At 39.0% G+C, this 23,688-nt stretch overlaps 1 protein-coding gene and 2 long non-coding RNA genes across 3 annotated transcripts; 2 read left to right on the forward strand and 1 right to left on the reverse strand.

Annotated features, from left to right (window-relative positions):
- Positions 1–84: 84 nt before the first annotated feature.
- Positions 85–12,087, reverse strand: st14b (ST14 transmembrane serine protease matriptase b). The gene is made up of 18 exons (XM_064971695.1): positions 11,657–12,087; positions 10,129–10,288; positions 7,100–7,233; positions 6,943–7,013; positions 6,541–6,734; positions 6,288–6,323; positions 5,940–6,174; positions 5,627–5,769; positions 5,440–5,537; positions 5,228–5,337; positions 4,954–5,087; positions 4,581–4,688; positions 4,377–4,493; positions 4,153–4,275; positions 3,738–3,921; positions 3,271–3,542; positions 3,005–3,141; positions 85–2,890 (listed from the first exon to the last, which is right to left on the reverse strand). The coding sequence occupies exons 1-18, from the start codon at positions 11,699–11,701 to the stop codon at positions 2,729–2,731; spliced, it is 2,463 nt and encodes an 820-aa protein (XP_064827767.1). The 5' UTR covers positions 11,702–12,087; the 3' UTR covers positions 85–2,728.
- A 1,847-nt stretch (positions 12,088–13,934) lies between these two features.
- On the forward strand, positions 13,935–15,184 carry LOC135543887 (uncharacterized). The gene is made up of 3 exons (XR_010456264.1): positions 13,935–14,106; positions 14,536–14,641; positions 14,865–15,184. It is a non-coding gene; the product is annotated as an uncharacterized LOC135543887 (long non-coding RNA).
- Positions 15,185–17,511: 2,327 nt separating this feature from the next.
- Positions 17,512–21,939, forward strand: LOC135544238 (uncharacterized). Its single transcript, XR_010456310.1, has 4 exons — positions 17,512–17,616; positions 18,146–18,234; positions 19,756–19,796; positions 20,271–21,939. It is a non-coding gene; the product is annotated as an uncharacterized LOC135544238 (long non-coding RNA).
- The last annotated feature ends 1,749 nt before the right edge of the window (positions 21,940–23,688 follow it).

Consider the following 23,688-nt stretch of genomic DNA (forward strand, 5'->3'; position numbering starts at 1 on the left):
CGTGAGTACTTCCAATTTCCTCGATTCTGGTTGAATTCGATGCACGAAAGTTATTTAGATAATACACAACAAAATACATTTCACTTCAGACTCATTTCCCCAATCATACAGGGTATTGTAATTTAATATGAAACTAGGCTTTACATAGAATTACACTGAAATAAGGCACATTGGCACTCCCACAATCTAACATTTTCAGAGAATGGTGAAATTACTGTAAAGTACATTACAATAATCACAAACTCAAGTAAAAGCACAGGTTGTCAGGACCCTGAAATTCCGCAAATACACGAGTACAAGTCTTTTTGGTGTTGTTACTGGGCCTTTGTGTATTACAAGCCCAGCTTGACACTCACACAACATACGCGTTTTAAAATGATCAATAAAAATGTCCTAAACTGTACACAAGAAAAAATAATATAATTTACATACCACAACGAATTAATGATATACTGTAAGCACCAGAATGGAATGGATACATAGAACAGAGTATATAGGCTGCTTAAAAAAAAGGCCATTTTGATATTTGTTTCCTTTTTTGAGCAATCAGATCTTTTCTAAACACCAAGTACTGGAAAAAAAGATCAGAATTGGGCTGCCTGTGTAAACGCTACCATAGTAATGTTAACATCACTTGTTAAAATGTGTACGAGGAGCAATGAGATGTACTTTCAACTAATGTATAAACCTAGACAAGGACCAAGCAACCAACCATATTGACATAATATAAACCAGAAATATATTACACACCAAAAGCTCTCTATGCTCTATGACATTTACATATTGTTTACAATTTTAAATATATCTCGGGAAGAAAATATAAAAATCAATGAACTGAGTTTAGTATAAAATCACAAAATGCCTTAATTCATATCTAAAAATGTGTAAAGTATAGCTCTCTGAATATGTGACATATTTTCCTTTACCATTTCCCTGTTCAATCAAACCATTAACTAAGTACCCAGGACAGTCATTTCTAGTCGTATGGTATCTCAGAAACCCAGTCAACTGTTTTGACAAAAAAGGGCCCTACATCTCAGAGCATATTAGACAGTAAAAAAAAATTCAGGTACACAAAGCTGTCGGGTTTACTGAGGTACAGCAGTCTGAAGATTAATTAAAAAATAAATATAAACAGGAAATGAAAACATATTCTAAAAAGAAAACACCTACAAAAGACATGAGATTTTAAGAATCCACAAAACATCATATAACATATCACTTTTGGAAAAACAAACGATTGCCTAGGCAATGTAAGGATAAGGATTCTAACACATGAACAAAGCAAATTCTAAATAAAGAAACCCAGGGTGGAAAATGCCTACAAGGTCACAAAAGCAGGCAATTTAATGCACTTGGGTGCAAAAATCGATCTTTAACCTGCAACCAATGCGTACTAAATATTTATTTAAGCAAGATAATAACACAGCTAATGTAATGCCCAGTCTATTTTTAAGTAAGTGTATGTATAAGTATGTAAGAATGGTATATTCTGTATAAAGTAATACTTTTGGATAGAACCAAACACCATTTACAACATAAGTGTAAAATAATGAAAACTCCTTGTTGAGTCTTGTAGAGTCCCAGTAATCACATACTGTAGTGTGCATACCAAGGTTATTATAGTTTTGTTTTTAAATTATTTTTTTATTTCTATTCGTTTTTTAAATTTTAAATTCAGTTTATTTTAAGTTAGTTTTCGGACCTGATTTGCTCGTTTTTTATTTAGTTTGATTTGCTAAAAATGTGTATATTTAGTTTTTATATTATTTAGTTTCAGTTTTAGTATTGCTTTGAGCCATTTGGGTTGTATAGCATGTGTGTTGTTTTGGGATGTCACTTCTTACCACTGAAAAGTGTCATGTAAAACTATTCCCAGTGTGAAACAGTTCACAATAAGAGTTTTACATGACAACGGGCAGTTATACACAAGCTGATGGGTCAGCTCATAGGATAGGTTTATATTATAAAGTCAATCTCATTGTGACTTGGATTTAAAGGTAATAGAGCAAAGACTGGTGAAAAATAATAATGTTGAGGAAACCCCATATTTACACCAATCCAATGCTTTTTAAAAACGTAGTAGTACATGTAAGTGGAATCAAGTAGGGATAGTGATGCACAAACTAGGGATAGTGATGCACAAACTAGGGATAGTGATGCACAAACTAGGGATAGTGATGCACAAACTAGGCCTATTTGAAACATCACCATCTCCTGGAAGCATTTACCCACCAGATTCAGTAGCTTAAACCCCCCCTAAAGCTTCACAACTGTTTTACATTTGAGTAATTTAGCAAATTCTCTTATCCAGAGCGACTTAGGGTATTGAGTGCATACATTTGTCAGGTATCAGTTGCAGCCTTCATCCGCCTTTGAACCCCATTGACAACCCAATCAGAAGTTTAGAAAAAAACTATAACTGAACATAACTCATTATGGTTTTTATTTTATTTTAGTTAGTTTTGGAGTCAAAGATAATCATTTCAGTATAGTTTTAGTTTTTTGAAACAGGTTTGTTATTATTTTATTTCAGTTTACTTAATCATTTTTTCAAGATTAATTTTTGTTTTAGTTTCTGCATTAGTTTACTATAATAACCTTAATGCATACCAATCAAAGGTCTGGGGATTTTAAGAACTTGGACAAAGACCAATCTTCTGAGGGCTAACTATTGCTCAGGCTTGACAACCAGGTTTCCCACTCAGCTAGACCCTGGTCTTCTCAGCTACACTCCGGTCTTCTGCTTGATCCAGTCCCTGTATTTGGTGACTTGGGTGTAGACGCCAGGCTTGTTCCTGCGGGCACAGCCGTCCCCCCAGCTCACCACTCCAGCCAAGAAGAAACGTCCACTGTTCTCCATGGAGGACAACGGACCTCCAGAGTCTCCCTGACAAAAAGAGCAGGGCAAAGACAGCATGATGATGATGATGATGATGATGACGTAAAGAGGGGGAAAGTAAATATGCAACAAGAAAGATCATCTAGCTGCTGGCGGGGTTACCTGACAGGCATCTACTCCTCCGTCCAGTACACCAGCACATAACATGTTGGAAGTGGTCTGTCCTTCCATCAGGGTGTTACATACTGTGGCATTGATGATACGGACCTCTGCCTTCTGCAACATTGATGACTCGAAACCTGGGATAGTGAATGACACTCAGTCAGCATCAACAGTAGTCAGAGGTTAAAACATGAGGAAATGTCAAGTGTATTACTACAGAACAAGGTGGGGGAAACTACTGCAGCTATACACCGGATTCAACTCACCCCCCTCTCTGGTGGTCCCCCAGCCAGTGATCCACACTGGCTTGCCAGCAGGGAAGTAATGCCTGGCTGAGGGCAGACAGATTGGCCAGATGTTCTGGTTGAGTGTGACAGGACTGTCCAGTTCCATAAGAGCTATGTCATTGTCATAAGTCTGGGCTTGGTAGCCAGGGTGCTGGATGATCTGTTTCAGGTTCTTCTTCAGCGTCCACTTGTTAGTCTGACTCTGAACATGAAGTCCAAGGTATGCTTCCCATTGTTGAGGTTGAGAATATCTGTTAGAAAACATACTCTTAGTTCACGGTCCTCAATCCTCAAGACCACAAAGATTTTGAAAGCTGAACTTGTAAACAGGAGAGGTTACAGGGAACAGTCCTTAGAGCAGTTAATCAATTGGGGAAACATACAATGGTGTGAATTAAACGTAGAAAGAGTAGGAACAATAAGGTGAGCACGTGACTTTGACGTACTTGACTTTGACGTCATCCTGGACACAGTGGGCAGCAGTGACGAGCCAGCGGTCGTTGATAACTGAGGCTCCACACACATGGCTAGACCCTCGGATGTGAAGGCTAACCTGCCAGGGCCACTCCCCCTCAATGGAGGCCTGCCCACCCACAATACGGGAGTGTCTATAAGGCCGTATACCACACTCTGCACACACAAACACACAAAAAACAATCAGTAAATAAAGGAGGACCACAATGGAAACAAGTCAGACTTTTTGTCTACATAACCCTCTGTGATTTTGGTACATGTATTGTTTGCCTGTTGTTTTAAATAGTCAAATAAAATGTAATCCAAATGACATTCAGAAGTCAGGGTAATGGTGGTAAAAGTTGGTCTGATGATGTAGAGGAAGCTGTGTGAGAAATCTAAACTTACGACAGTCTGCCTCGTCTGAGCCATCATCACAGTCCTCTTCTTCATCGCACTCTGGGTTCAGCTTGCTGATGCACATGTTGTTCTTACACTTGTAAGTATACTCTGAGCATTGCAGGGCTCGAGCTGGATACAAGGAGATGGGGAGTCAGTCACACAAAGGTCAAAGGTCATGTTTATGGTAGCCAGTTTTATTCTACTACAGCTATTTATCTTTGGATACGTACATTTTGCGCAATTTGATTCATCAGAGCCGTCAGCACAGTCAGCACGGCCATCACATTTCAGTCTCTTGGAGATACAGCTTCCATTCCGACAGGTAAACTCACCTGAATTACAACTCCCTACAGAGAGGACACAGTAATACACAGTGGTAGCAATGATGATATAATCTTGTGTGACCTCTCTACTGATGTATATTGTTGACTTACCACAGTTTTCCTCGTCTGTGCTGTCCCCACAGTCATTGACTCCATCACACTGCCAGAACTTGACTTTACAAAGACCATTTCTACATTTTATTTGATCTGGCTCACACTCTGTACAGAGACAAGACATCAACTCAGATTACATCATAATCATTTGGAGGTAACCTAGTCTCTCTTGTAGAGGCAAATCAAGCATCTGTTTACAAAGGTGACGTTATAAAAGTTAAACACACTCAGATGGAAACACTTGAGAAGAATAGACATGTTATAGGTCTGTACTCACTGCAGATCTGTACTGATAACAGGTTTTAAAGTATACACTCTAAATGTTAGTTTAAGAAACAACTGTGTACTGATAACAATGTTTCTGGCTTACGAGTAGTTGGCACAAAGGCTTCAAACTCAGCAGTGAAACCTGAATCCACATAGGACATGTCAGAGTTAAATATCACGACTATCTTGTTGACTGTGCTGGTGACCACAGTGCTGTAGGGCTTATCGCCACATAGCCTGCAACACAAAAGGTTAAAGAGGCAAAGATCAGCAATGTTCATCAATTAGGGACATTGCAGAGTCATTGCTGATATTAATAGTAAATTCTTCAAAATTCCTAACGGATATACTGACACCAAGAAGATTCCATGACTCACTTTTCACTGTTGATCTCTACGTAGTCCTTTGGACAATTATTATTGTTCTGTCCTGGCTCAGACATCAACAGCTTGTTGAACTGCACCTTGACAGACTTCCCTTTTGGGACCTGAAAGAGAATAGAATGGTAGGTGGAACTTCAGAAATAAACATATTCTCACTCTAAAAGGTCAGCAGCAGGCTCCACAACACAAACTGAACATTTGTTTACCTCAATATCCCAGACACACTTGGTCAGAGGTGGATAATGGGAGGGAAAGTTTGGAGATGTGAAGGTGCCATTAAGTCCTGATAATTGACCACCACAATCTACACAGAAAGAGTAACAGATAATGAGTCTCATGACCATTAGGGACACAACATGGTACACCCCGTGATCATCATAATAGTATCTGCACCTTGGCTATTGAGGGGAACCTGAGAGTAGGTGGCTCTGAAGCCAGGGAAGTTCTTCTCCTTGTTGGTTACCAGCGTCAGCAGCATGACGTTTCCAGAGGAAATGAACGACAGAGGCTCATTGCGAGTGTAATACCCACATTTCCTGGACAGAGATCAACACATGACTTAACTGAGGCAGACAGTTGCACTTGGATGGAACTCATTAGTCATGAGGCTAGAATCTGAAGGGAATATCAATGGGAAAATGTTGACTGTGTTTCTTGTCTCCTTTCTCTTGATCCTAAAAGTACTGTACAACTCCTCACTACTCACTCTGCCATGACCTGCTGCTCCAATGGCACCAGGGAGTCATACACCTTGATGAAGTCGTTCTGACAGTCAGCCTCCAAGTTGAAGGTGTCAAACTCCAGTTTAATCCTGTAGCCTCGGTTAGCATGTAGTCTCCACAACACATATGTGTTTGGAGGGTATGGAGAATCAGGAAAGCCAGGTGACTGTAATGTGGCCGTGTGATTCTCACTGATGTGATAGGAATAGGTTTGGGATGCTGGGAAACGGACAGACAGATACAGTAGACAAGCTCAGTGAGCTGTACAAGGACGGCCTGTGACATCCAGAAAGATAATAGTTGAAACCATAACAGCGAATGTTGTTTCTCACCAGTCAATAAGGCCTTTGTCATACGTGCATCCAGAGCTGTGAAATGGAAGCACATATGAGACGTTAGCATGGAGCAAATAAAAACATCTGCTCTGACCTTTAACAGCTCTTCTTTTAACTGAGGGATAGAGAATGTGAAGGAAATGACTACAAAAGCTCCTTTTAACATAGGCCTTAATAAACAGGGATGCATACAAGAGTATAGGTAACTTTTCACATCCAAAGGCAGAGTGATGTTCACCCTTTACTGTACCTCCAGACATCACATTGTTGATGAGCAGGGAGCTGGTTGGCCGGCGACCCATCCCCATCCTCCCCTTCAGACTTCCCTCCATCGGATCCATGGTGCCAATAGCTTCATCCACTGCAGACCCCCGACCGATCGGTACATCAAACTCAGACAGGTAGTAGGCCACTACATTGTCCTCACTCCCTCTGTTGCCTTCACTACAGTGGAAAGACATAGTGCATTGTAATTTTGAATATGTTAAGCAGCAAGAAAACATAACAATTGTGTGTTGAATTGAAACAAATGTACTGTCTGCTACCCTTTGTTGTAATGTTTTTATAATGTCATCATCTTCAAGTAAGCAACCATAACTATCTCTGAATTTCAAAGTGACCTAAGGGGAGTGGCTAAATGGGGAACACATACCTGAAGGCTTGCACTGTGGATCCCACTAAATATTTATCCAGATCTTTGTATTTAGAGTAGATCCCCTTCAGCTGAAAAGCAGCAAGATGAAACGCGTTATTGTAGCTACCAGGACTTGCTACAAATAATAGAGAAGGTCATCATCACCCTGTCTTACCTGCTGTGACACCTGCATGGCCAGTTGTTTGAACTCATTGCTGTTGGGGTTGTCGTAGGAATCTATAAATCTTTGGTTGGTGATACTCATAGAGCCAATGTACATCTTTGTCAATCGCACCTCTCCTCTCCGCACTGCAAAATAAGAGAGGGACAGGAGTGAGGACCAGAATATGTATACTACTGGGACCAGAATAAGTATACTAATGAGGCCGGAATAAGTATACTACTGGGACCAGAATAAGTATACTACTGGGACCAGAATAAGTATACTAATAGGACCAGAATAAGTATACTAATGAGGCCAGAATAAGTATACGACTGGGACCAGAATAAGTATACTAATAGGACCAGAATAAGTATACTAATAGGACCAGAATGAGTATACTACTGGGACCAGAATAAGTATACTACTGGGACCAGAATAAGTATACTAATGGGACCAGAATAAGTATACTACTGGGACCAGAATAAGTATACTAATAGGACCAGAATAAGTATACTCATGAGGCCAGAATAAGTATACTACTGGACCAGAATAAGTATACTAATAGGACCAGAATAAGTATACTAATGGGACCAGAATAAGTATACTACTGGGACCAGAATAAGTATACTAATGGGACCAGAATAAGTATACTAATAGGACCAGAATGAGTATACTACTGGGACCAGAATAAGTATACTAATGGGACCAGAATAAGTATACTACTGGGACCAGAATAAGTATACTAATAGGACCAGAATAAGTATACTAATGAGGCCAGAATAAGTATACTACTTGACCAGAATAAGTATACTAATAGGACCAAAATAAGTATACTAATGAGGCTAGAGTAAGTATACTACTGGGACCAGAATAAGTATACCAATGGAACCAGAATAAGTATACTAATGAGGCCAGAATAAGTATACTACTGGGACCAGAATAAGTATACTATTGGGACCAGAATAAGTATACAAATGAGGCCAGAATAAGTATCTAATGAGGCCAAAATAAGTATACTACTGGGACCAGAATAAGTATACTAATGAGGCCAGAATAAGTATACTACTGGGACCAGAATAAGTATACCAATGGAACCAGAATAAGTATACTAATGAGGCCAGAATAAGTATACTACTGGGACCAGAATAAGTATACTACTGGGACCAGAATAAGTATACTACTGGGACCAGAATAAGTATACCAATGGAACCAGAATAAGTATACTAATGAGGCCAGAATAAGTATACTACTGGGACCAGAATAAGTATACTAATGAGGCCAGAATAAGTATACTACTGGGACCAGAATAAGTATACTAATGAGGCCAGAATAAGTATACTAATGGGGCCAGAATAAGTATACTAATGAGGCCAGAATAAGTATACTAATGGGGCCAGAATAAGTATACTACTGGGACCAGAATAAGTATACTAATGAGGCCAGAATAAGTACACTAATGAGGCCAGAATACGTATACTACTGGGACCAGAATAAGTATACTACTTGACCAGAATAAGTATACTAATAGGACCAAAATAAGTATACTAATGAGGCTAGAGTAAGTATACTACTGGGACCAGAATAAGTATACCAATGGAACCAGAATAAGTATACTAATGAGGCCAGAATAAGTATACTACTGGGACCAGAATAAGTATACTACTTGACCAGAATAAGTATACTAATAGGACCAAAATAAGTATACTAATGAGGCTAGAGTAAGTATACTACTGGGACCAGAATAAGTATACCAATGGAACCAGAATAAGTATACTAATGAGGCCAGAATAAGTATACTACTGGGACCAGAATAAGTATACTATTGGGACCAGAATAAGTATACAAATGAGGCCAGAATAAGTATCTAATGAGGCCAAAATAAGTATACTACTGGGACCAGAATAAGTATACTAATGAGGCCAGAATAAGTATACTACTGGGACCAGAATAAGTATACCAATGGAACCAGAATAAGTATACTAATGAGGCCAGAATAAGTATACTACTGGGACCAGAATAAGTATACTACTGGGACCAGAATAAGTATACTACTGGGACCAGAATAAGTATACCAATGGAACCAGAATAAGTATACTAATGAGGCCAGAATAAGTATACTACTGGGACCAGAATAAGTATACTAATGAGGCCAGAATAAGTATACTACTGGGACCAGAATAAGTATACTAATGAGGCCAGAATAAGTATACTAATGGGGCCAGAATAAGTATACTAATGAGGCCAGAATAAGTATACTAATGGGGCCAGAATAAGTATACTACTGGGACCAGAATAAGTATACTAATGAGGCCAGAATAAGTACACTAATGAGGCCAGAATACGTATACTACTGGGACCAGAATAAGTATACTAATGAGGCCAGAATAAGTATACTAATGGGGCCAGAATAAGTATACTAATGGGACCAGAATAAGTGTACAAATGGGACCAGAATAAGTATACAAATGAGGCCAGAATAAGTATCTAATGGAACCAGAATAAGTATACTAATGGGGCCAGAATAAGTATACTATTGGGACCAGAATAAGTATACTAATGGGACCAGAATAAGTATACAAATGAGGCCAGAATAAGTATCTAATGAGGCCAAAATAAGTATACTACTGGGACCAGAATAAGTATACTACTGGGACCAGAATAAGTATACTACTGGGACCAGAATAAGTATACTACTGGGACCAGAATAAGTATACTAATGAGGCCAGAATAAGTATACTACTGGGACCAGAATAAGTATACTAATGAGGCCAGAATAAGTATACTAATGGGGCCAGAATAAGTATACTACTGGGACCAGAATAAGTATACTAATGAGGCCAGAATAAGTACACTAATGAGGCCAGAATAAGTATACTACTGGGACCAGAATAAGTATACTAATGAGGCCAGAATAAGTATACTAATGGGGCCAGAATAAGTATACTATTGGGACCAGAATAAGTATACTAATGGGACCAGAATAAATATAATAATGGGTAATGGCTCTATAGGGATTCAGTCAAGGTGGACAATATACTCACAGTGAAAATGCCAAACCAGCAGGCCTGTCGTCAGCGCAATGACTGCTGCCAACCCCACGAGGCCAATCCCAACAAAAAGTGTTTTACTCCCTCTATTTTTCTCCATCTCCTTGTTGTCTGGTGCTGGCAAGAATGTGACAGAATTTTCCCAGTCATCATCCTACAAGTGAGAAAATAATGTTATTTTACTTGCATTTCATTTCAACATAAACATTTCAGTGCTCATGTCAATGGCAGCAAAAGAGAAATCTCTCCCTAGATAGTAATTGGGTTTATATCGACAGCACATTCAATCAATCCATGACAACATGAATATACTAACTTGTCAAATGATCTGTCCTTGGGTGTTATACTACTTATGGTGCCTGCATAATACAGTTATATTAATTGTTACTGCAATTGAACTAACCAGTGCAAGTCAAGTCCTGTCAGATTCAACAGTTACTACATTTTCCAACAACCACACCCTACTTGAACGTATCAGTTATAGACTACTCTTTAGTGTCTAAAGAGCCATACCCTTTTTGACAAATTGACTCACATGCAGCCTAGGCCATATGATCTACCAGGCATTCCGATTCAAAGGGAGCAGCACTGAGAGGAATGCTGCTTACATAATACACCTTGCATACAAAACATTAAGAACACCTGCTCTTTCCGTGACACAGTCTGACCAGATGAATCCAGGTGAAAGTTATGATCCCTTATTGATGTCACTTGTTAAATCCACTTCAATCAGTGTTGATGAACGGGAGGAGACAGGTTAAAATATTTTTAAGCCTTGAGACAATTGAGACATGGATTGTGTATGTGTGCCATTTAGAGGGTGAATGGGCAAGACAAAAGATTTAAGTGGCTTTGAACAGGTTTTGGTAGTAAATGCCAGGCGCACCAGTTTGAGTGTGTCAAGAAGTGCAACGCTGCTAGGTTTTTCATGCTCAACAGTTTCCCGTGTGTATCAAGAATGGTCCACCACCCAAAGGACATCCAGACAACTTTACACAACTGTGGGAAGCATTGGAGTCAACATGGGCCAGTATCCCTGTGGAAGCTTTCGACACCTTGTAGAGCATGCCCCACGAAGACTGGAGTGAAGTCCACGGGGTTCCACCAAATTATCCCATTCTCCTGTTTTTTTTAAGAGATACGTTTGAACTACAACTGTCTAAGAACAAAACAGAACTCAACAGCGTTTGGAGTAAAATGGTTTTGTTGATTTTCTGTTTATTTTTTTTAACAGAATCGGTGCAATGAATCAACCCCTGGTTTCCACTCTAGAAATACACTGAGCGTATGTATGTGGGAATGTTTTGTACACTCAGTGTATTTGTAGAGTGTATGTATGTATGTAGGAATGTTTTGTACAGTCAGTGTATTTCTAGAGTGGAAATCAGGGGTGTATTCACACAATTATATTACAATTACACATAGCCTACATTTGATGAAACTTGCTATAAAGATTTGCTTAGATTAGACAAAATAGATTATCGATAGCGTTATAACAACTGTATTAGTAGCATTACAATACCTGCGTTTTCGGGGTAAACTTCGTTCCAGAATCCAACAAATCCATGACAGAAGAACGTCACGTTTGGAAATTGATCCAAATTTGATTTCACTGTGCTTGAAATGTTTAATTATTTGTCTAGTTTCGGTCAAATTCTACAAGCCTTGAGAATGATTATCGACAGCCTCGGTCCATTGTCTTCAATAGGATGGCAAGAGCGACAGGTGTCTCGCAGGTAAATCCACACCAGTCATTACGAATAGGTTGTCATTTTTCCCTTATAGAAAGTATTCTGAAGGATATCAGAACAACCGAAAAGTTCATTAATTCCGACACTAATTTGTGTTTATTTAGCGTAACTAAAAAAATGTCGATATTAGGCCTATTGTAGACAGAAACCAAGCCGCCTATCCATTCGACTTCCTGTGTACAGGTGATACACTGAACAGTGGGGGAGAAGGCGACTGACTGAATAGAGATGAACGAGGAAATAAAACATGTGGCACATATTCTGCTCACCCATAGGTTACTATTACAATCCTGATGTCTTCAGTTTAGACTACCCTTTCCTGGTCATAGTTTTGTATCCTGTAATATTTGTTCATTTTGAATCCCATAAAATGTTTGGTTTGCATGACCAACAGCTCTGAGTTCCTCTCAGGGCTAGTGACTATCAAACAGAAGACAAATCACTGCCATTTAGATCAAATAAAGATATGGAAAGAAGTAGGCTAGTTGAGGACCTAAACCGATGTCATTATACGACTACAAATTGGTATGCTTAGACCACACACTGAATAGTGTACGGTATTTGTCTCTCACTGGAGGGCCAGTAGTCTGTCTGATCCCGCAACACTAGAGGTCGTAGTATACCATTCCAATATGACAGTGAGTCGACGCGGTTGTTGTGCAGTTAACAATAGCTCTTGCGTCATCAGAGTGGTGTGTTTCATTGCAGTTTGACAGCATCGGCAGTATCATAAAAACGACAGCCATATTTAGATCTGGGCCGAGCGGTGTACTGAAAGACCAGTATTAAACACTGTGGAAAAGACACAGCTGGATGAGTTGTTTGTATCTTAATCAAATAGTTATTGAGAAAATTCACCATAGCCGCAGGAAGTAGTTTGTGGGTGGGGTGCTGTGAGTTTTTGGCCCGCGCTGAAGAGTCAATATTGGTCCTCTAATACAGGACTAGTAAAGGCCCAGTGCACTACTTTTGTGGAAATAAAATGTAACTAAATATATTTGAGTGTTTACCAGCATTTGCAACTTGAGTTAATCTGATAATACGTGCGGAATATAAAAATACTTGCTTGGTGTATTTTTTCCAGTTTCTTGAAATACTTTGCAAATGCAACATATTATGAAAACTGAAATGGTCTATTTTCCATAGGCAATCTTATCCAGAGCAATTTACAGAAATGAGTGGGAATCAAACCCACAACCCAAGCATAGGGGCGGCAGGGTAGCCTAGTGGTTAGAGCATTGGACTAGTAAATGGAAAGTTTCAAGTTCAAATCACTCAGCTGACGAGGTACAAATCTGTCGTTTTGCCCCTGAACAGGCAGTTAACCCACTGTTCCTTGGCCGTAATTGAAAATAAGAATTTGTTCTTAACTTACTTGCCTAGTTAAATAAAGGTTAAAAAAATTCAACAATTAGAAGTGCCATGCTCTACCAACTGAACCACTTGATGTCTCAATGTACTGCACATCGTTTTTCTTCATGGTGATGGAAGGTCAACAGGTACAAACCTAGATGACCAGCCTGTGTACAATACAGTAATGTACATTTACATTAAGTGGATGGTAAATGAATACTTCAGACAAAGTGGTTGTTTTCCATGTTTTTTGATCAAGAAAAACATTTAATGGATGTTTTGTGTTTTTGCCTGTAACTTTGTACTTTTTAATGTAAATGTTTGAGGACAGGTTTTTGTTCTTTCTGGATTCCATTAGAAGACAATTGCAGAGAAAGGAACAGGGCAACAACTCTTACAATTCCAACTATTGAATCCTGCAAGATACTGTTGTTAATTATACAACTACCTTTTTTGCCAAATGCAGAGAAGTTGAATATTTTTCGTTGTTGCCTGCGCTACAGATGTCTAATACTAGTAAAGGCCCAGTGCATAACTTTTGTGAAAACATTATAAAAAAAAAAAAACTTATTTTCAATTAATATATATTAATATATATTTCCTCCTTTTCAAGAACCTGCACCTGAGGTGTTCTGTAAGGAGGATATAGTACCCATTTCTACCCCAAAAAAACACCTATCTTTCAATAATACTCTGCAATTGTGATTTGGACAGAACCCATTGTCGCCTCCCACTGGGGGTGAAATACTGTATAAATGCAGCATCAGCCCTGAGAACTGCATTTGCCTGAGAACTTAGTGTTGACAAAACATGAAGCGATTGGGCTTGGTTGTCCTTGTACTTCTCCTGATGCTTTTGGCTGTTGAGGGTAAGCAGTGGATACAGTACCTTGGCTTTGTCATGTAAATGCCACAGGTCTGCACCATGCCTGTAGAATGGGATTTCATTAGTGTACTTGCTGATGTGTATTTGGGAGAAATGTTTTGGATCGTTAGTTCTTATTTTACCATTAAAGACATTGCTCTAAAGACATTGAACTTGTTCTCAACTAGCCTACCTGGTTAAATAAATGTAAAAGAAACATTTCTGATTATACAGATCATACGGTAAATGTAAGATCTTCAATGGTAATGTTTTAGCTTGACATTGGTTATACTGTTAACATTGATTGGTCATCATTAAAGGTAATATAATAACAGCTCATAAGTATTCTAGTCATTAACAAATTACAAAAATAGTGTAGTTGAAATGTTCTTCTACTTATTGTTCCATGATTGTTTTACTGTTGTTCTAACAGCTGATGGGATGTAATATTGGACGTGTGGTTATAGAGGACTCTGCAGACGGTTCTGTTAGGCCCAAGAATATATTGTTGGACACTTCGGTTGTCCTCGCAGATACAGGTACATGAATGATCTATTGAAATGTACAGTACACATGTAACCATGGTGAGATTGTATATCATGTATATTGTCAGAGAGACCCTGATGGAGACAGATCAGCTTTGTTAGACATACACAATAAGAGTTGCTGTTATGATGTTACACTTGTTTTTTCTCGAGTTAAGAACTGTCCAAGATACCTTTTTGCACAAGCCCTCACTGTGCCTTTGTTCATCATTCGCAGGTGCTGTGTTGTGCGGTTTTAGCAGTGACTGACAGTCTAATGATACCTGTAACAGGACATCACAGGCTGATGATTGGTCTGCTTCTTTGACATGGATTCTTTTGGACAAAGCCTACTGTGATCAAATTGCAAGCCTCATGGTAAACGACAATGACAATGTTTTGGGGGAGTTTTTAGCTGATGTCGAGATCAATGTACAATATCTTGCTATGGAATCTGAAGTATGTAGTTGACTTGATGTGACTGCTTGAAGTGACTGCTTTGATTTTCAGTACATTTGACATAATACATGGTAATGCAACTAAAACAGAGTTAATTTGAAACGCAATACTCATAGGATTAAAATAATCTGTAAAATACTGTAGTATCAATCACAGTGAAATATTTTCCATAACTATTATCAATGCATTTTCAAACAGTTGATATGTGCTTTGGAAATGAGTGGTTGACAATACATGTGTATCAATACTTTCTTTGTTGTTTGGTTTTTTATTCAAAATATCAGGTCCTCTAATTATATCATGTTAGATGATGAATTCCACTCTGTCGACCAGACTTTGATTATTAAAATGAGGGTTTCAGGTACTCCATTGTACATCCTTTGTCTGATGTAATGCTGTTAGTCAATAATATTGTCATGTTGCTTTGGAAGGAGAGAAAAATATGACTATAAGGTATTGATTGATGCATGCACTCTGAACAGTGGTTGAATCAATGTAAAAAAGAAAAAAAGAAGAGTGCTTTATTTTTTATTTACTTTCTACAAATAACAGCATACAAAGCTGCTAATGGGGGGACAATGACAGTCAGGTGACTGACCCAAATAGCTTTGGTGGAATGGTGCTTTTGTGAATGAAGTTGGTGCTCATGTTTATGTCATCTCACCATGTATGGATATGTTTGTTTGGCATTTCCATGGCACAATTCTGTCCTAGGCCATTTTACTATGTTACAACGCCAAAGCATTGCCATTTTAGTGGGATGACTAATATGGTAGACACCTGAGATGTCAAGTAGCCGCTAGTCTTGTTTGCCTGCTGCTATCTTGGACCAGGTTACCTTTCGCCATAGTGCATGTATATTGAGACCAATCCACAAATAGCAACAATATCCCCAAATCATACCAATCTTCCCTTGAAATCCAAATTTATGCATACCAAAAGAGAAAACAAAAAACCAAACAAACCTCCTAAAATGCATGGCCTACTCAGTGGTTTAACTAGTAACAACCTGTTATAGACCAGTAGGAGTGTTAACCCCGGTGTCCTGGCTACATTCCCAATCTGGCCCTCATACCATCATGGCCACCTAATCATCTCCAGCTTCCAATTGGCTTATTCATTCCCCCTCCTCTCCCCTGTAACTATTCCCCAGGTTGTTGCTGTAAATGAGAATGTGTTCTCAATCAATTTATCTGCTCAAATTAGGTTTGAAAAAAATGTAAGAAAAAGGTCTCAGTCATTGTCTGAAGCTTTGGCTTGTGACTGGCCTGAAGCAGTAGAGGTTAAAGGCATGGATGTTATCTGTACAAATGTGCCACTGCATTGTACACTGCTTTGGGTTCTTCGTCCATCATTCTATCTTTGTATCTCTGCTATTCAGTCAGCACAGTGTGACACTACCACAATGGAGTAAACCCCCACAGATCTGTTTACATGAGGCTCTCTATCTTCACAATTATATCACGGCAAACCACACAGGCGTCACACCAGCTGGTTTATCCCAGCAATTTAGGGGTGGGTTTCTGATGTTATTTACTAGTACTTTATTTTGATAAAATAAAACATTTTATTTTGAAAAATAGATGTTAACATGTAGTCAACTATTTGAAATTTAGCTTAGTTGTGCAGAGTTGAATGTTGTTAAACAGAATCATACATTTTATTTTCTGGAACAGGATGGTGTATCTTCAGATAGTTTTCTCCCTGTATTTGATCACCTTTAGTACAGTTCTGTTTGTGTGTAAAACATAATTAAGATTAAGATTAAGTTATGGGTGGCCAATTAAATGCATGCTTTTTCTTTGAAAGGGAGTCAAAAAGACATACCGTATTCATTTAATGTTGTGATCACGTTGGCAGAACAAACCTACCTCCATTACATGACCTTATCTTGACAGATAGCTCGTCTGTACGTTTCTGCTCTAAGCCAAGTGTAACATTTAACCATTACACATAAGAAACTACAATCAACTTCCTGGCTTGTCATCAATGGTAGGCTAAGCATCAAGATGAAGGTAAAGTAGGGGTCAGGGGTTGACCATGATTTGCAGTGACAGTCTGTAATATTTCCATTAATTTAAACTAAGGAAAAATTCTATCTATTACACCATTGTTTATGTTTAGGTTGTCATATGAAAGACAAATAATGTATGATGTATATATATATTTTTAAAGTAATTATTCTCTCTTAAAATGTAATTTCTTGAACACTACAGGTATATTATAGAAATCAAGTGCTATTTCCATTGTGAAAATCTCATGGGATGTAGTTGCTTCATTGTCTGTTTTGGTTGGTGGCCCTGGCCCACTCTGGGATTGTATGCACATTATGGAGTGTGGCTCTGACTCTGCTAGACTGTGGCCAACACTCCAATCCGGGAGGTGGCAACACGGCTGCTTATCTACTATTAACCAAATACCGGCAGTGCACTACAGAAGTTGTTCGGCGGTGGATGAGGTCTGGACGAGATGGGTGAAACATGCTTGGATGAGAAGGAATTTGATGACTGATTTATCGAGTCTTTGAAAATGTAAGTACGAGTTATTTTGTGAAAGTGAGTTGAGACTTCCATGATGTCTTTTAGTTGCATAAATCATGCTTCACATCACACGTCTCTGTAGGAAAACAACAGGGGTACATTCACAGGCGTAACGTTTTAGGGCGTTGCAGATAGGACTAGGTTATAGATCAAAGTAGCCCCTACACCTTCCTTTCAGATACAATAATATTCATGAGTATCAACTTGAACATCCTACAAAAGTAATTGAATGGACCGCAGAAAAAGGTAGGCCTATTCATAACTGGCCCATGTTATAAGGCAGTACATTTGGATTATAACCAACAACATTGATTGTGTTTCATTGCCCTTTAGTCTTTACCTCACAGCTATCTGTGTCGCAGGTTACAGTTGATCTAAAAGTGACATTTTAGAGCTTCTTTTGCCTCTGAAGCTCTTTGCTGATGACAATCAGGTAATGGATTGAAATGATAAATGCTTCACGTTATCAGTGATGGAATGTCAGTGACTGCCAAGGTGTCTGTCTATTCAATGTGTGCAGGGTCTTTGTGCAGAGCGAGATTTCCAAGTGGTCCATGGATGTTTCTCAGGTGGCGCCGTTCATTGCCTTAAACACATTCCAGGAACAAGGTAGATGGATCATAGTAGCCATTGCTTATGTAACTTCCTTTTGCTATCATTAATATTCATCTTCTTACAGTTTTTCTCAATCGCGTACAAGTCATTTTGGGATATGTGTTGAAACGCATCTATAGCAGAACAGCAATGGCCAAATGCTCAAATATACACAACTTCTGTTCATTTTCTTTTTTTTGTACCTCACTTGCATATCTTAAACCACTTTTTGCAAAACTTTAAATACAAGATGTCATTAGTAAATACAAAACACACTTAAGTGTTTTGTTTACATAATATTAACACATTGTTTTAATCAGATGAGAAATGTCTGCAATTGTGTTCACTGTTTACAGCAATCAGTAAATACTGCTGCACTACATTTCTAATCATCCCATCAGGTTCATACCATGTACAATATAGGGAAAGACCTAGGCAATAGGAACTCTCTTCTAGGAAGAGTCTTGGTGGTTCCAAATTTCTTCCACTTAAGAATGATGGAGGCCACTGTGTTCTTGGGGACCTTCAATACTGCAGAGATTTTTTGGTACCTTTCCCCAGGTCTGTGCCATGACACAATCCTGTCTTGGAGCTCTACGGACAATTCCTTCGACCTCATGGCTTGGTTTTTGCTCTGACATTTACTGTCAACTGTGGGACCTTATATAGACATGTGTGTGCCTTTCCAAATCATGTCCAATCAATTGAATTTACCACAGGTGGACTCCAAGTTGTAGAATGATGATCAATGGAAAAAAGGATGCACCCGAGTCTCAGCAAAGGGTCTGAATATTTATGTAAATAAGATATTTTGTTTTTGTTTTTATAAATATGCAAACATTTCTAAACCTGCTTTTGCTTTGTCATTATGGTGTATTGTGTATAGATTGATAAGTATTTTTTTTAATTCATCAATTTTAGAATAAGGCTGTAATGTAACAAAATGCGGATAAAGGGAGGGGGTTTCGAATGCACTGTATGTATTGAATACATGGAATTGGTATGTGATGAATAAGTCCTGCACACAATGTGCTTATTTTCTTTTCTTTTTTTAATCAGGATTAATATTTTATTTGATGTGTATGGAATTGTTTCCTGAAATATGCATGAAAGGACAGTAGTTACCCATAATTCTGCACCTTTGGATAGTTGTACTTCCAATTTTGATCATCATGATTTAGTGACTGCAAAAAATGTACTGGTATTTTTAAAAGACAGATTCACTTTTTGTTTTGTCTGCATGGACCCAAGAGATAAGTATGGTTGCATTAGTCTTTTTGCAGGCAGTCATTTTTTTAAATGTATGTATTTGCTATTATGACAGTATAATACAGTTTTGATGACTATTTATATTTTAGGAAGGCAACTACATTTTGAAAACACATTTACTGTTTTGCAACAGAGTTCTGTGTCTTGTGGACTCTGTTTTTAAAATCGACAACATTGTTCCAAAAAATGCTTGTACGCATTTGAAAAAACTGTAAATGGCTACTTTCAAACTCTTGTTTCTTGTGTCATTACCAATGATGGCTTCAGCTCCAAGCTCCTGGTGTGGGACTTAGGAGGAGGTGATTGTGGTGAGTAAACCTACTGTCTCCTCGTCATATTTTCAGTGTATTACAGTGTAATCAACTCTCCACTTTATACTGTAGCTACATCCACGAGGCATGGATGATTTACAACCTGATTAGGTCAGAGTATACATTGGTCTTGCCCACATTGAAAACACATTTATGTTGCGTGAATTGTCTTCAAATGATAGATGTCATAAAGAGTACTGGAGACATACAACTAAAGAGTGCATCGTCAGATAAAGGTGTCAAGGCAGCCTCCGGATGAACTGGAAACCCCAGCATTCTCCATGGCTTTCAGATCAGCGGTATTCAACTGACTGAGCTGATGTCAGGGAAACCACTTTACTCTGTAGATAATGACCTGTTTTATATACACTGTAGCCTTTTTGAACTGTGTCGATTTATAATTTCCTTTACAATATGATATTGGGTGTAGAAACACATCTATAACAGTTATTTTGTTTCCTTCTATCACAGAAACAGACAGTCCAGATGCACTGAGCTCCCTGCAGTTTGTGAGTGGCACTGTATTTCTCGCTTGTGCCTGCAATGGTGACCTGTATGTGGGGGACACACGGAAGCCTTCAGCTCTTCAGCAAACCCCAGCTGGAGGGAGAGAGGGAGCCCAATGGTGTATGGGTGTTAAGACAGACCTGTTCTCATCAGACCCATCCTCCTGTAGTGTAGCACGGCTCTCCTCCTCCTGCCAAGTGTTTGTGTCTGATCTTAGGGACCTAAGACCCCCCGTGAGTAAAGCCCAGCTTGATGTCCAGAGGAAAACTACCGATAATGACTTCCTGAAGGTGACATGGGCGCCAGCTTTAGACAACTGCCTGTTGCTGTTTCAGGAAAGCACCATGACACTCTTTCATTTTTGTTGGATTAATGACATTAATGAATGTCTTATGGACAGACCAAAGCTGTTCTTGCTTTTTTAGAACGGCTGTCATAATAAAGCAACTTTTCCTCAATTACCAATTTAATTTATCTCCTCTTCTAGGTTTTGATGGAATGGTGCAAATCTACAACACTGCCTCTTGGAGACCGGAGTTGGTGGAATTCCAGCCTATTTTTGTCCACCGTGGTCACATGATGTCTGAGGATCAGTTTGACACTTCATCAGCTGTGGTCACCACTCATGTTTGGCATCCAAGTCGACCTAAGACTGTCCTCTCTGCTGCTGTAGACGGGTCTGTGCATGTATGGGACTGGGTCGACAAAGCCACTGCCAGCTGTTGACATTCAAACAAACTTACAGTTCAATGTTAATCATTACGCAGCTTTGGACCTTGCCTGAAGTCTAAATATTTTTTTCATTATGTAAATATGTAAGGAAAAAACATCCTCTGTAAAGCGCAATTTATTGTGATGGGATAAGATTATGTAAAAATACACTGTTATGAGTAGTTGTTCCATGCTATGAGTAGTTATTCAATGCTATGAGTAGTTATTCAATGCTATGAGTAGTTATTACATACTATGAGTAGTTATTCCATGCTATGAGTAGTTGTTCCATGCTATGAGTAGTTATTCCATGCTATGAGTAGTTGTTCCATGCTATGAGTAGTTATTCCATGCTATGAGTAGTTGTTCCATGCTATGAGTAGTTATTCCATGCTATGAGTAGTTATTCAATGCTATGAGTAGTTATTCCATGCTATGAGTAGTTATTCCATGCTATGAGTAGTTATTCCATGCTATGAGTAGTTATTCCATGCTATGAGTAGTTATTCCATGCTATGAGTAGTTATTCAATGCTATGAGTAGTTATTCCATGCTATGAGTAGTTATTCAATGCTATGAGTAGTTATTCCATGCTCTGAGTAGTTGTTCCATGCTATGAATTGTTGTTCCATGCTATGAGTAGTTGTTCCATGCTATGAGTAGTTATTCCATGCTATGAGTAGTTATTCCATGCTATGAGTAGTTGTTCCATGCTATGAGTAGTTATTCCATGCTATGAGTAGTTATTACATACTATGAGTAGATATTCTTATACTGTACACAACGTTGCATAATGGAAGAGGTATTCTGAGTTTATATTATTATACAATGCATTCGAAAAGTATTCAGACCCCTTGACTTTTTACACATGTTGTTACTTTACAGCCTTATTCTAAAATGTATTAAATATTTTTTCCCCTCATCAATCTACACACAATATCCCGTAATGACAAAGCGAAAACAGGTTTTTATGCATTTTTGCAAATGTATAAAAAATAAAAACAGAAATACCTTATTTACATAAGTATTCAGACCATTTGCAATGAGACTCAAAATTGAGCTCAGGTGCATCCTGTTTCCATTAATCACCCTTGCGATGTTTCTACAACTTGATTGGAGTCCACCTGTGGTAAATTCAATTGATTGGACATGATTTGGAAAGGCACACACCTGTCTATATAAGGTCCCACAGTTGAAAGTGCATGTCAGAGCAGAAACCAAGCCATGAGGTCAAAGGAATTGTCCATAGAGCTCGCAGACAGGATTGTGTCAAAGCACAGATCTGGGGAAGGGTACCAAAACATTTATGCAGCTTTGGAGGCCCCAAAGAACACAGTTGCCTCCATCATTCTTAAATGAAAGAAGTTTGGAACCACCAAGACTCTTCCTAGAGCTGGCTGATGGTCCAAACTGAGCAATCGGGGGAGAAGGGCCTGGGTCAGGGATTTGACCAAGAACCTGATGGTCACTCTGACAGAGCACCAGAGTTCCTCTGTGGAGATGGGAGAACCTTCCAGGACAACCATCTCTGCAGCGCTCCACCAATCAGGCCTTTATGGTAGAGTGGCCAGACAGAAGCCACTCCTCGGTAAAAGGCACATGACAGCATGCTGGGAGTTTGCCAAAAGGCACCTAAAGACTTTCAGACCATGAGAAACAGAGATTCTCAACAAGATTATCTGGTCTGATGAAACCAAGATTGAACTCTTTTGGACGAAACCTTGTATAGTGAAGCATGGTGGTGGCAGCATCATGCTGTGGTGATGTTTTTCAGCGGCAGGGTCTGGGAGACTAGTCAGAATCAAGGGAAAGATGAACGGAGCAAAGTACAGAGAGATCCTTGTTGAAATCCTGCTCCAGAGCGCACAGGACCTCAGACCGTGTCACGACTTCTACCGAAGTCGTTGCCTCTCCTTGTTCGGGTGGTGCTCGGTGTTCGACGTCACCGGTCTTCTAGCCATCATTGATCCATTTTTCATTTTCCATTGGTTTTGTCTTGTCTTCCCACACACCTGTTTTCAATCCCATTCATTACCTGTTGTGTATTTAACCAACTGTTTCCCCTCATGTCTTTGTCAGAGATTGTTTATCGTCAGTGTAGTTATTTTGTATAGGTGCGCGACGGGTCTTCGCACCCATATTTATTTATATTCATTTTTCTATTTAGTGTTGGAGCATGTTACTTGGACATTATTAAAAGACTCCATTTTACACTCCGTTTGACTCTCCTGCGCCTGACTTCCCTGCCACCTATACACATATGTCTGACAGACTGGGGCAAAGGTTCACCTTCCGACAGGAAACAACCCTAAGCACACAGCCAAGACAATGCAGGAGTGGCTTCGGGACAAGTCTCTGAATGTCCTTGAGTGGCCCAGCCAGAGCCTGGACTTGAACCCAATCGAACGTCTCTGGAGACCTGAAAATAGCTGTGCAACGACGCTCCCCATCTAAGCTGACAGCGCATAAGAGGATCTACAGAGAGGAATGGGAAAATTCCCCAAATACAGGTGTGCTAAGCTTCTTAAGCTAAGCGTCATACCCAAGAAGACTTGAGGCTGTAATCGCTGCCAAAGGTACTTCAACAAAGTACTGAGTAAAGGGTCTGAATACTTATGTAAATATGATAGTAAAGTATTTTTATTTATTTATAAATTTGCAAAAAATTATA

Source organism: Oncorhynchus masou, chromosome 8, assembly GCF_036934945.1.
Source record: "Oncorhynchus masou masou isolate Uvic2021 chromosome 8, UVic_Omas_1.1, whole genome shotgun sequence".
Taxonomy (NCBI): domain Eukaryota; kingdom Metazoa; phylum Chordata; class Actinopteri; order Salmoniformes; family Salmonidae; genus Oncorhynchus; species Oncorhynchus masou.

Excerpts from the sequence above, each read along its gene's own strand:
- st14b (XM_064971695.1), bottom strand. The coding sequence starts at position 11,701 with ATGGATTTGTTGGATTCTGGAACGAAGTTTACCCCGAAAACGCAG. Across the intron at positions 7,014-7,099 it reads CCATGCAGGTGTCACAGCAG|CTGAAGGGGATCTACTCTAA; the intron begins GTAAGACAGGGT and ends GCTGCTTTTCAG. Across the intron at positions 4,494-4,580 it reads CACAGACGAGGAAAACTGTG|GGAGTTGTAATTCAGGTGAG; the intron begins GTAAGTCAACAA and ends TCCTCTCTGTAG.